Below are 13734 nucleotides of genomic sequence, written 5' to 3'. Positions count from 1 at the left end.
AAAGGGCAGCTAAAACAACCAGATATGTATGTTCAGTAAACTAGATTAAAAAATCAGTAGTGTCATATCTCAATGAGGAGTTTGAAACATTGAGCACAGGGCAGGAGCATGTAGAGGAAACCCAGTTCATGTTTAAAAGACTAGATCACCATGCACTGAGTAGATATGTACCCACCCACCAGAATGTTATCTCGGATGGCGAGTCATCGTCAGATTTAGAAGTAACTTCGGGTGTGACGCAGGGAAGTGTGTTGGGACCCTTGCTGTTCAGTTGTATATCAATGACCTTGCAGACAATATTAATAGGAAAATCAGGCATTTTGCAGATGATGCAGCTACCTACAGTGAAGTATTATCTGAAAGAAGCTGCATAAGTATTCCGTCAGATCTCGATAAGATTTGAACGTGGTGCCCTAAATACTCAGAAATGTAAAATTTTGCACTCCACAAAACAAGTCATACAAGTATCTGGGTCTACCATTTTGTATGGATGTGAAACGGAATGATTACATAGGTTCCGTTATGGGTAAAGCAGATGGTATACGTTGGTTTATTGGTAGAATGCTGGGGAAATGCAATAAGTCTACAGAAGTAATTGGTTACAAATCACTCATGATCGATTCTAAAATATTGCTGAAGTGTGTGGGACCCATACCAGAGAGGACTAACAGGGGATATTGAACATATACAGATAAGGGCAACACGAATGGTCGCAGGTTTGTTCTATCTGTAGGAACTGAACTGGTAGGCCTTTCAAAATAGATGTAAACTATCCCGTGGAAGTCTATTACGTAAGTTTCAAGGACCAACTTCAAATGACGATGCTAGGAGTACACCGTAACCCCCTGTGTATTGCTCGCATAGGGGGTGTGAGGATAAAATTAGAATAATTACTGCACACACAGAGGCATTCAAACAATCATTCTACCCACACTCCATATATGAATGGAACAGGAAGAAACGCTAATAAATGGTATGGTGGGATGTACCCTATGTGGTGCACCTCAAAGTTGTTTGCAGAGTATAGACGCAGTTGTGGGTGCAGATGTACATCCCGCATCATAACATTGATACCACTGGAATATTGTGCACTGTGTGAGACGCTGCTCTCCATACAGCTGTTCCATCCTGAGATAAACCCATGAAGAGTGATCCCCTTCTGCATGAAGACAACCACCAATCGAGAGGAATCCTTCGAGCAACGGATTGCGGAAACAACTCACCAGAAATGAGGAAATTGCTGCAAGGCTGATAACTCCACTTGTACAACTGGAAATACCGACACACCATCTCTCGGTAAAATTAAATTAATTAAACGAAGCCCTTCATGGTATTTGTTTCAGAACTGTTACAGAGATTTGTCGGGTGACAGACTGCTCCATTCCAGCTACCAACAAGGCTGTCCAATGACTTCGACATAGCTGGCATCAGTTTATACATAATGTTAGCAAATACTTTGAAGAACAACTTGGCAACCTGTATCTGTTTTGTATAAGTTGATAGTAAATAGTTGCTACTATTATAATTGCAATCTTCATGTACGCCACCTGCATTTTCATAAAAAAACTGAATTCTGTCAGAACAGTTGTTGAAGGTACCAATCAATCACACGTCATCCTTAGCCCAAAGGCGGCACTGGAAGAGGATATGGAGAGGCATGCAGTCGACATACCGCTCTCCCAGCCATTGTCTGTTTTCACGACTGGAGGCACTACTTCTCAATAGAGTACCTCCTCAACTGGCCTCACAAGGGCTGAGTGCATCCTGCTTGCCATCAGAAGCCGGCAGACCCGGACGGTTACCCATCCCAGCCCGACAGCAGGGCACCAGGCTGTTGGCGCATTTTTTTGTCAGAGCTGTCAATATTTGTCACATGGTACAATCTTTTCCTTGTCTTTCCAGGTGTCACAAGAACAGAGCTTCCAGCTGAAACTGCACCCTTCTCCTCCCCCATTGTCTCTCTCTTCACTATAACAGTAGAGATGTTCAGAGCTTCTCCCACTCTGTTAAGTTACATTACTGACTGGTATCAAAGGACAGCCATCGTCCCTGTTCTTTTCAAAGCTATCACATAATCTGACTATAATCGCACACTTGTCCTTATACTGGGATTCTTTGAGGTAGGTGCGCAAAGATGCTTCTTTCAGCCCACTGTCTCTGTCGGGGATCTTCTTATGCCGCCCCAGCTATATGTGATAAATTCTCAGGTGTAAGCTGCACTCTGATACACTCACTCTCACATAATGGGAAATGGGCTTGGATCCTGACAAACCTGGGATGATAATGAAGATTCTCAATATCAACAAGAAGTTTTCCACAGGTAATCAAAACGTTACAATTTAATGAACCTCTTTACTTTTCGATAAGTAACTCTATAATTGATTATTTCTCAAGCACAACCACAGAGTGATTTGTAATAAAATGTCTCGGAACATCTCTGTGTGACAAGGAACACTTTAATTCATCCTAGAATACACTACATCTTTCCTGAATATCCCAATAAATTCAATACCCCTGCAATATCCCTGAAAATTCTCAATTTTCCAGACAAGTCGCCACATCGCCTGCAAATGGAATCTGTCACAAATAACGAAATTTCACAATAGTAACAGGCATAACAGCTATAGAACAGACACAGAACTGAATGAAATAATGAAACAGGCTCTGGGAAAGGTGCAACAGAGCTGAGAGCCGCATACCTTTCGTCCTCGCGGTCTATCCTCCCAGAGGGGTGTTTCCTGGCAGGCGACAATCGCTTGCCGCTCCTGGACCTCTCCCGTTCCTTCTCCCTCATTCTATCCTTCTCTCGTTCTTTCTCCCTTTCCTCTCTTTCTCTTTCCCTTTCCCTCTCTCTTTCCTTTTCCCTGTCTCTGTCACGGTCCCTCTCACGCTCCCTCTCCCCGCGGCGTGTCGGGGGCGGTGAATCGCTGCGGCTACGTCCCCGTTTGCGCCGCCTTTCCCTTTCATGCCTGAAACAAATGAAAAAGCATGTTAAAATAAAAACTCTTTTGAAATTTTCCATTTTTTTTTAACAGAATGATTTAAAATTTTCAGAGAACTGCTAAACTGACAGTATTTAACCAGTGTTTTTATCAATTTGGTATGCAGAACAGAGCAGAAAAATCAGCCTTTTTGGGACGTGTGTGTTTGGTGAGATGTGGCACGATGTATGACGTTCTGCGTGGTGGGTGAAGAAGCTGGCTCACACATGTGGTGGCTGTCTCTGCATTCACATTTTTCATCTGACTCTGTTCAGATAATATCGAGAGAATTGCAGCTAAAAGTTTATAAAGAATAAGGCTGATGTTAAGTGTCCTGTTCATTTGAAAATCGTTACATTATGTGTTACTGACAATTACATACATACACGTTGAAAGACAGCGGTGGTGGGCCACAGAGTTGACAAGGTAGCTGCACAGTTTACAAATCCAGAACATTCCGTGAAACAGCTGCGACGGAAGTTGACAATACTGAGAGATGTGTGACTCAGAGATGATGATATTATTCCCACAATATGAACAGTGAGCACCCAGCAGTGAAAATGATGTTTTAAAAAAAATAACTGAATAAGCAACTGGGTTCCACAAAAGGAAGCAAAGATTTATGATAAAGATGGAGGAAAAAAGTACATTAATAATGGGAGTTCTGTTATATACTTCAATGGGACTTACATGCATCTGTTACATGCCAATTATCATTTCTGGAGTGGAGATAAAACTTACGGTTTCTCGCAATAATCAGCGTGACAGTAAAACAATATTTACAAAAGCAAAATGTTCAGGTTGAATGGTGTACTTTACGTGTAAAGGAATGGTTTTATATTACAATATCAAGTAGGTTTCTTTTTACAGCTACATTCATATACGGGTGGGTTTATAAATTAGTTATACAAAAGTAATCTTTAATTGAGAAAAGGGTAAGTAACTTATCGAAAGGTTCGATACAGCACTATATGCAGTGTATCTTCAAGTTTTATTCTCACATAATACTGTTAGTTCGTGATGTTCCCACTAGGTGGCATACACAAATGAGGTACTCCAACAGTCATCATGGAGTTGTACAATGGTGCAAAGTGAGCACAGTACTGTTTATGGTTTCATGAATGCACATCCACTACTACAGTTCACAAACAATGCAGAAATAAATACAGTATACTGTTCGCATAGGGGGTGAGCAGAAACCGTGTCACATAATCGAACATGTATGGGACTCACATACAATAAATGTTTTTTGTGCTGTAAACTGTAACAAGTTTTACAGTCTCTTTTTCTTTGCCAACTCAACTGTAACTGGCTTATCATGCTGGACATGCTTGAGCATTATCTAATGCTTCAATTACAACAGGATATGGGCACAGAATTGATTTTTCAGCAAGACAGTGTGCCACCACATTGTTCTTGTGACACTGTCACGTAACTGTGTAGGACTGTGCTGACTTGGAATGAGTGTGGTGGAACAATATACTGGCCGACACGAACACCAGTTTGAGCCCAGCGGGCTTCTGTGTCGGGGGTTGCATTAAAGACAGAGTGTTTGTCCTCCGCTTACGGAGTTGCAACAATGGGTAACCCAAGTTGCTAACATCATCAGGCTTGCTTCTTAGTATTTGATGGGAAACTGATTACAGAAGGGACATTTGTCATGTTACAAATATTCAATGTGGCTACCTTTTGTAAGTAAAACTAAAAAGACATATTGCATTCAGTGCTGTATCAACCATTTCTGTACTTTATCTACCTTTTTCATAATTAAAAGTTATAACTGATTTACATGCACCCTGAATTCAAAGGTAATAGCTATTGACACAATGACAGACTAATTCATTTTCACAGTAATTGTTAAAGTAACAGTCTTAAGCTGTGTAGGAAGTTTTATTTATTCACTGATGAGCAGTTCTGGACAGATTGTTCATGACCAAATCATCCGTGTACATTCATTTCGTATTACAAGACAAGCATTACAGGTCACAAAGTACGTCAACGTGGCAGTATTCAATGTAGTGCAAACACATGCACGACTGTACGTAAATAGGTACATTTTGACATATAGCGATGCATGCGTTGGCGCTAGTAAATAGCTTATAAACATGATGGTGGAAACAATTCCCTAAAACGTGCGACAGCAATCCCTGGCACATCCTAGCGGCTTGAATTGGAAACTAAAACTGGATGTGAACAGCTGATTTACATTGTGAGCCTCAGACGACTTATTTGATACTTTGGCTTATTTTGTAAAACTGCAAAATGGTTGGAAGAGGGAGTGTGTGTGCCATATAGGGTTACAGTAACAGCAAACAGTAGATCCCTCTCAAGACAGTAAATTGTGGAACAGACGCAGCAGCATTCTAGTAAAATTAAATGAATTGAAAAAAACTACATTTCATTGGATCTGGGGGTGAAATGTCTGCTGAAGACAATGCTTATTTATCTGTGTATGCTGATATCAGTATCAATGAATGTAGGCCTATTGAAACAAGTGCTAGGAATTATGTTATGGGCTGGGCAAGTAGTGGATTGGAACATGAAAAATGTAAAACTTCCATTTACAGATGATGAGGTACGACCAAAACAAAGTGCTTTTCTCCCAACATTTATGCGCAGAGTTTGTCATATAAAAGTCAGAAATTTTTAGACATAATTTTCATACGAGTGTTATTGAAAGCACTTATGGGGTAAGAAGTAAGATGATTTGCTTAGTCATGAATGAATGTGCCAAATTAGAAGGACTGTATAATAGTTAATATTTGTTGTTGGCAAAGAAGTACTGTGAAGTTCTATCAAAGCATTTGTAAATAAGAACAATGATTCCTCAGTATCACAAATCAAAAAGACCTACAGAAAGTAACTAATAAATAGGCCAAAAAGCTAAGTGCATACATGCATAGGCATAGAAGTTATGTCGTGTTGTTATGTCATGACCGTGTTATTTTCTGTTTGTATTCTACCCACATAAACTGTACAGAATCATTTGCTTTCATTTTCTTTAACCCTACACTTTAAACAAATTATTAGCTAACATAACATACTAACATCATAAGAAATGCAAACCTTGCGAAGTAATTCTGGTATGTGAGCAAATAAAATAAGGAATCACAGACATCACAAGTGAAGTATCCAACTCGAACACACAGATGGCGCTGCTAGCAGGAAACACACATGCAAATGCTACGAAGTTTCCTCTGTTATCTTTAAAAGCTATTTGGCGCTACACTGTATAATGCCACATTGACATGTTTTGTGACCTGTAATACATGCCTAGTCATAATGCAAAACTGGCGTACATAGATGATCTGATAATGGACAAGCTGTCGGAAACTAGTCATCAGTGAATAAATAGAACTTCCTAAGCAACTTAAGAAGGTTCCTTCATCAATTATTGTAATCCCATAAAAACTGCTGAAAGCCAATAGCACTATTGTTCAGGAGATCAGTAATGTACATGGCAGTGACGACAACAAAACAAACTACACTTCATTATAACTATGGAAATACAGGTATGCCTTGAGCAAACACAAATTATTCTTGTTTAGTGTCCACTCAACAGCAAGGTTAGCAGCACCCTTAACAAAATTAATGGGAACAAATGCGGTTAAAACTGCTAAAAAAGTTGTAGAATGAGGAGTTGGAAGTCCTGCTGAATTACATGTCATATCTCCTAACCTCACTCACGGTCACCTGCAAAATTGCAGTATCTCACAGCCTTTAGTGTAAAAATGGCCTAGTCAGCAGAGCAGTCAAAATGCATGTCAGTGTGTACTCTTTGGAAATAGAAATCAGTAAAACTGCTCAATTTATTATGTATTCATAAGTCCACCACGAGTTATGGGGTGGTAAATATTCATACCAATGAACCGGGAGCACAAAATCAGACATGGTACTCTCACTGGTAAGTCTAAAAAGAATTTGCATGAAATTATCAATGTCAGCTTCTGTTAGCAAACAGATGTCCTCAGGAGGAAGTCATATCCCAGAGGAAAGTGGTTCACAACTTCTATAGACCAAGCGTGCATGCTGATGTGACAAAAAACATGGGATAGTGCTATGCACACAGACAGCAGTATTATCATTTACACAAAGTGTAAAAGGGTAGTGCATTGTTGGGGCTATAATTTTTTTAGCATGATTCATGTGAAAAGTTTTCCAATGTGATTATGACTGCAAGACAAGAACTGACAGACCTGAACATGAAACGGTAGTTGGAGCTGGACAAATGGGACATTCTATTTCAGATATTATTACAGAATTCAATATTTCGAGATCCACAATGTCAACAGTGTGTCGAGAATACCAAACTTCAGTCATTACCTCGCACCACGGGCAATGTAGTGACTGACGGCCTTCACTTAATGACCGAGAGCAGATGCAATCGCATTGAATTGTTAGTGCTAACAGACAAGCATTGATGCATGAAATAACCACAAAAATCAATGTGGGATGTACAACGAATGTATCTGTTAGGACAGTGCAGCAAAATTTAGTGTTAATGGGCTGTGGTGCAGACAACCGACGCGAGGTCCTTTGCTAATGGCCCATCACCTGCAGTGCCGCTCCTGGGCTCGTGAACATATCAGTTGGACCCTAGACTATTGGAAAACCACGGCCTTGTCAGTTGAGTCTCAATTTCAGTTGGTAAGAGCTGACGGTAGGTTTTGAGAGTGGCGCACATCCCACAAAGCCGTGGACTTAGCTTGTAAACGTGGCACTGAGCAAGCTGTTGGTGGTTCCATTATGGTGTGGGCTGTGTTTACATAGAATGGACTGGGTCCTCTGGTTTAACTGAACTGATAATTGCCTGGAAATGATTATGTTTGGCTACTTGGGACCGTTTGCAGCCATTCATGGGCTTCACATTCCCAAACAACAATACAATTTTATGGATGATACTGTGCCATGTCAGCACAACACATTTGTTTGCCACTGGTTTGAACAACATTCCAGACAATTCAAGCCAATGATTTGGTCTCTCATCAAACATTTATGGGACATAATCAAGAGGTCTGTTCATGCACAAAATCCTGCACCGGCAACACTTTCGCAATTATGCACTGTTATAGAGGCAGCACAGCTCAGTATTTCTGCAGGAGGCTTCCAATAACTTTCATAAAATGCTGCTTCAAGTACTAGCAAACTGTCTACGCTACCTGCTGAATCTGTTCTGGAAGTTTCATCCACAGCTCCACGTGACACTGTGACTTACTGTACGTGTGTTTGAAATGGTAGAACAGCAGTTACATCATCTGCATCTAAGCCTCCTCCAAATTCTGAATCTTCTACATCGTCTTCCATAAGCTCTTTCCAGTTGTTCATTACACGACTTCATTTGCCACAGACCTATGCCATCTCCACAAAGTCATTCTTACAGAGCGAAAGAAACAATTGTAAATGGCAATATGATACCTTAAACTATAAAGATGAACAAAAAATTAGTAACTAGTATGTCTATTATATTCAAGTGTGTACATACACTGTTTTGTCATGTAACATATAATCAGTAACCACCCTTCATGTGCACTGTTAACAGAAATGATTTATGAAACTTCCTGGCAGATTAAAACTGTGTGCCCGACCGAGACTCGAACTCGGGACCTTTGCCTTCGGTAGCTCAGTTGGTAGAGCACTTGCCCGCGAAAGGCAAAGGTCCCGAGTTCGAGTCTCGGTCGGGCACACAGTTTTAATCTGCCAGGAAGTTTCATATCAGCGCACACTCCGCTGCAGAGTGAAAATCTCATTCTAGAAATGATTTATATTATCTCAGCAGCTAATATTTGTGAGAGAATTCGTGTAATAATATTATCTGCAATGTTCATTCTTCATCAGAAGCAGCAATTCACAGCATATAATCAATAAAATTGGATGTAACTAGGAACTGAATTCAACACAATATATTTAGTTCTATATATGGTGAGGAAGAAAACTAGATGTACACAGGGCGAAGCACATGCAACTTGCACTGCAGTCATCGTGGAAATGGAAAGTGCTACTGATGTGCAGTTTTCACAGGATGGATTGGTAGATGGTTGCCTGTATTTTTAGCCAATAAACAGATTGTAATAATACTTAGGAAGTGTATTTTTTGTGCAAACACACACTTTTTGAAATGGAACAATGCCTATTGACATTAATAAAGTAAATGTATTGTACATTAGAATGTCAGTAGTGTTTGCTGCAGGATTCTGGTGTGAATCTTTTATGAGATATCATATTTTGGAAAATTCCCACACCAACACTTGCACAACAACTGTGGTAGCAGACACTACAGAACAATATAAGTGCATACACGTGTTATATGAATTCTGACAAGTGACAAGAAAATTAAGGATTACAAGTTGTGTTCAAAAAGACCACCGTTAGCAGTAATACACACTTCCAGTCTGGTATGGAACAACTAGCATTTCAGGGGAAATGTCCAAGCAGCCATAATGCTGACATCACAGATTCCTCCTAGGCTGCAGAGGAATGTCTTCTAGCATCTGTGGAAGACGGTCTGTTAGGAGGCTGCGATACTTGCACGTGTTCAGTGTACCAGGTATGAAAAATGGGCCTCGGAGCTGATAGCTCACTATTCCACACCACACGTGAACATTTAATGGACGACAATATTCCACCTGACAAATCCAACGGGAATTTTCAACAGACCAGTAATGCATGTTTTAGTGGTTTACCTGGCCATGATTGGTAAATGCTGCTTCATCACTGAACAAGATACGTGATAGATTTGGAGTATCCTGTCTTAATGCCCATGGGCAGAAGTTAACACAATTCTCATATTTGTTTCTGTGCAGCTCTTGATGGAGAGAAATGTGATAGGGTTGGAACCTATGTCAATGGAAAATGCATAGGACACTTGCCCGACTTGTGCCACTTCCTTGAGCGATTGTGCAGTACCCAAAGTACGGATCAACTGCAACAGCAGCATGAACAACAATTTCTTCCTCTTGTGTCATCACTTGTTTCCTTCTGTTATTTTGACAAGGTGTTACAGTGGCACTTTCAAGTAACTGGTTGAAGAGGTTGATAAATAATTATCAAGATGGTTGACTTCTATTGGGATAGCTTGTCACATACACCCCTGTACATACACCATGAGAATGTTGGCTTTTTCTACATTATCCACTCATGACTTGGACTGCCACACACAGACTGGCTAGCAAGTCACAAGGAACTTAAGGGTATCACACACAAGCACATTATAAGCAAACATAACAACATCGTCCCTAGCAACTATGCAGGTTGAATGGCACAAATAAGTGACGGTGCGGAAACTTTTCAAAATGTGATACCTCATAAATGACTCACACCAGAATCCTGCAACAAACACCACTGACATTCTCATATACCACACTTTTAGTTTGTTAATGTCAATAGGCATTGTTCCTTTCAAAAAAGTATATGTTCGCACAAAAATCTGCTTACTGGCTAACAATACGAGCCCCCATTGAACGAGGTAGAATAGTGGTTAGCACACTGGACTCTCGTTGTTTAAGACAACAGTCCAAATCCGTGTCCGGCCATCCGATTAAGGTTTTTTGTGATCCCCCAAAATTGCAAATGCGGGGATGGTTCCTTTGATAGGACAAGGCCGATTTCCTTCCCCAACTTTCCCTAATCCAAATTTTGCCTGTTTCTAATGACCCCGTTCTCGATGGGGCCTTAAACAATAATCTCCTCCTCCTCCTCTTCAATACAAGCCCATGGCTACCAATCCATTCTCTGAAAACTGCATATCAACAGCACTTTCCATTTCTCCTATATTTGTGGTGTAAGTTTTAGATGATCCATCCTGAAAACGCATACATATGACTCCTGTATTGATTTTATACATAAATAAAGCAGGAAATGTTCTAGTAAATTTCACGTGCCATCGTTTACGTCAAAAGCTGTCAGGAGAGTGATGTGCAGGTGACAGACATTAACTCAACACAAAACCAGCTCTGAAGATGGGTGACTCAAAAAGGGCCAGTAAATATTTGTGCCATTACCATACCTGCCAACCTCCAAAAACTAAAAATCAGAAGGTTCAGTTTCAAAAAATAAGGATGTATATATAAAAAACAGTTGATTTTTCAGTACAACTTGGAGACAACTGATGTGAGTCTTGCCCTAGGATATCACAAAGCTATGCAACAGCTATAACACAAATGGAAACACTAGAACTACCCAACACATTGATTTCATACCCTTTATTTGCAGCGTAGCCCACATAATCGATACTAGATTGTTTTGTTTTGTTTTGTTTTCAAATATGAGTGCCTTCAAATGTCATTTATCACCCTGACACTTTTAACATCCATTTCTAGTTTTTTTGTATTTTTTATTGTAGTTCACCCATTTAACTTTTTCTCAGTGCTTTTTCATTTCCATGTGCCTTGAAAAATAACTTTTTCCAATATGTAATACACAAATGTTAATATGGCAATGAGAATTAAATGGACTAAAAAAAGCATGGAAATTTTCCGAATATTGCTTCAAGAAAACAGACATATTTTCTTACTGTAATGAAAAACAAAACAATGAATGAAAATACTATGACTATGACAATGTGATACATCTGAAGCAGCCACTTACACAACATTAAAGCCGTTCAGGGATTCAGGTTACAAAATAACATTGGTAACAATCCAGTCTGCCGATTATAAAAACACTGAATAATAAGCAACTTCACTTAAGCGCAATGACAACACACAAACACAAGTCCAAACAGAGCACTATACTGTGCAATATGAGCATACATTCTAGAAAATGAACTGGAAAGAGGAAAAATAAAAACTGAGACACAGATCGCATGGACTTCCTGATTTCAATAAACTTGAATATTCATACTGAGTAAAAAACTAATGAGTAAAGGACTTCCGACTATCAACCAAACAACCTGAAGTGGCCGGTTTTCAAAACAAATTCTGAGATTTGATGATAATCAATTAAAAAATTGGGAAAAATAATGGAACGATCAGGAGACGGGTGAGTAGCGAAACACTTGGGTTCTCTGGCCTAAATTAGCAGAGTTGGCAGGTATGCATTACTCACTTGTTTGCTGATATCTCAATCCTACCAATTTAGAAACATGAAATGATACTTGTCAGAGAAACTATTCTGAACAAATGAATACTATTAACATGGATTGCCAGTAGTAAATAAAACAATAAACAGCAATATGACTAGTGGTATATGCATTCTCCAGTGACACTTAAAAGGTTAAGATACTATAAAATAATATTATAAAGGAAAACATATTATTATTACAAACATTATCATCATGTTCTGCGAAGTACTGATGGAAAATTCAGTTAATAAATGTTCTGAAATTGATAGTTAAAAGAGGAAAACTAAAATAACTACACTGGGAAATGTGACTGGCTGATCACTTACAAAATCATGGGTGAGGCAGCTGCCTCGAGAACACATTAAAAACTTGTCCCTAAAATTAACTGAGCAAGTCGGACATGTTACACAACCATAAAGGTTCTACCACATTCATTTTCCTGTCACATAAAGTAGAGTACAAATCTGTCAGTAAATTAGCTGCTGCTGCTGCTGCATTGTCTGAATATAAAATAGTTTACAGAAGTACGTCACACTGTGATCAATATTCTACAGCCAAGTTTTCCACGAAGTCATCCATCCCCGGGAATAACATCCCACCTTTAAGGGTGATTATACAAAGACAGACTAAAAGAGCCACAAGGTTACATGACCAGAGTTAAATTTTTTTGTGCCAATAATAAAAACTTTATGACTATCTGCATACGAGGAAATTATCGACACTTCATTTGAGAAAAATTCTAGTAACTTACACATTACGACCACGTTCCTCCCTCCGGCTCGCAACTTCTCTCTCTTTTTCACGTTCTCTGATTTTGTCCTTTTCCCTCTCTCTGCCTCTTTCCTTCTCCTTCTCACGCTGTTCCCTCTCCTCCTTCTCCTTCACCTTTTCAGCATTCACTGCTGCTGCGATAGCAGCGGCGGCAGCAGCGGCCGCACTGGCGACCATCTTGTCCTCTTCCTCCTGACGCTGCTTGATGCGCTCCTTCAGGTGGCTCAGCAGCTGCTTGTCCCCTTCGCTCACTGCAGTGTCTTTCATGCTATTCCATTCCTGGAACAGACAGATATGCGGGCAGAATGTCTAGTTATTGGCACGGGTCTGTTGAAACACACTGGAATTGGTGCTAAAGTCATTTTGATAGAGATTAGCACTTGAGGACTGTACCTCAGCCATTACACTATACAACCAGTCAGTGTAACATCCTTTTCTAAAGCTTTAGAGCACCACACCAACCTCTCCCCCTCCCCCACCACCACTGCCAAATTATTCACATCAAGAGCCCACCGGGGAGAATGATTGCAGGATGTGATACCTGAGACTTCAACCTACACCACAGTACGAATGTCTATAGAACACAAATATGCTTCAGGTACCAGGAATTTTCTTAATTTATTCCATGACCAGCTTCGAAGCTTAAAGCTTCATCTTCCGGTGCCACCAAATAATTACGGGAAGACAAATGTGTGACAGTTGGGCCACTCAACGGTGGAGGACCACACCCACATCAAAGGAACACATGGGAGTGTAGGACCAGCAGCCACAATGCCCACTGGGGCAGTACGACACAGAAGTGATTCCGTGTCATGATGTCCGTGAGGGTGCTGTGGCTGCTGGTCCTAAGCTCCCATGTGTTCCTTTGATGTGGGTGTGGTCCTCCACCGTTGAGTGGCCCAACCGTCACACATTTGTCTTCCC

The 13734-nt window shown here is 40.2% G+C and overlaps 1 protein-coding gene across 5 annotated transcripts in view; it reads right to left on the bottom strand.

Annotated features, from left to right (window-relative positions):
- LOC124551376 (zinc finger matrin-type protein CG9776-like) overlaps nt 1-13734 on the bottom strand; it is a 265653-nt gene that overhangs the window by 38738 nt on the left and 213181 nt on the right. For all 5 annotated transcript variants that reach the window (XM_047126421.1, XM_047126425.1, XM_047126422.1 and 2 more), the window contains 2 exons: nt 12791-13089; nt 2700-2969 (listed from right to left, as the gene is read on the bottom strand). In XM_047126421.1, the coding sequence (XP_046982377.1) occupies nt 2700-2969; nt 12791-13089 (569 nt within the window). The remainder of the gene's footprint in view (nt 1-2699; nt 2970-12790; nt 13090-13734) is intronic.

The sequence above is a fragment of the Schistocerca americana genome, chromosome 9 (assembly GCF_021461395.2).
Source record: "Schistocerca americana isolate TAMUIC-IGC-003095 chromosome 9, iqSchAmer2.1, whole genome shotgun sequence".
In the NCBI taxonomy this organism is placed as follows: domain Eukaryota; kingdom Metazoa; phylum Arthropoda; class Insecta; order Orthoptera; family Acrididae; genus Schistocerca; species Schistocerca americana.
This window is presented reverse-complemented; position numbering and strand designations above follow the sequence as displayed.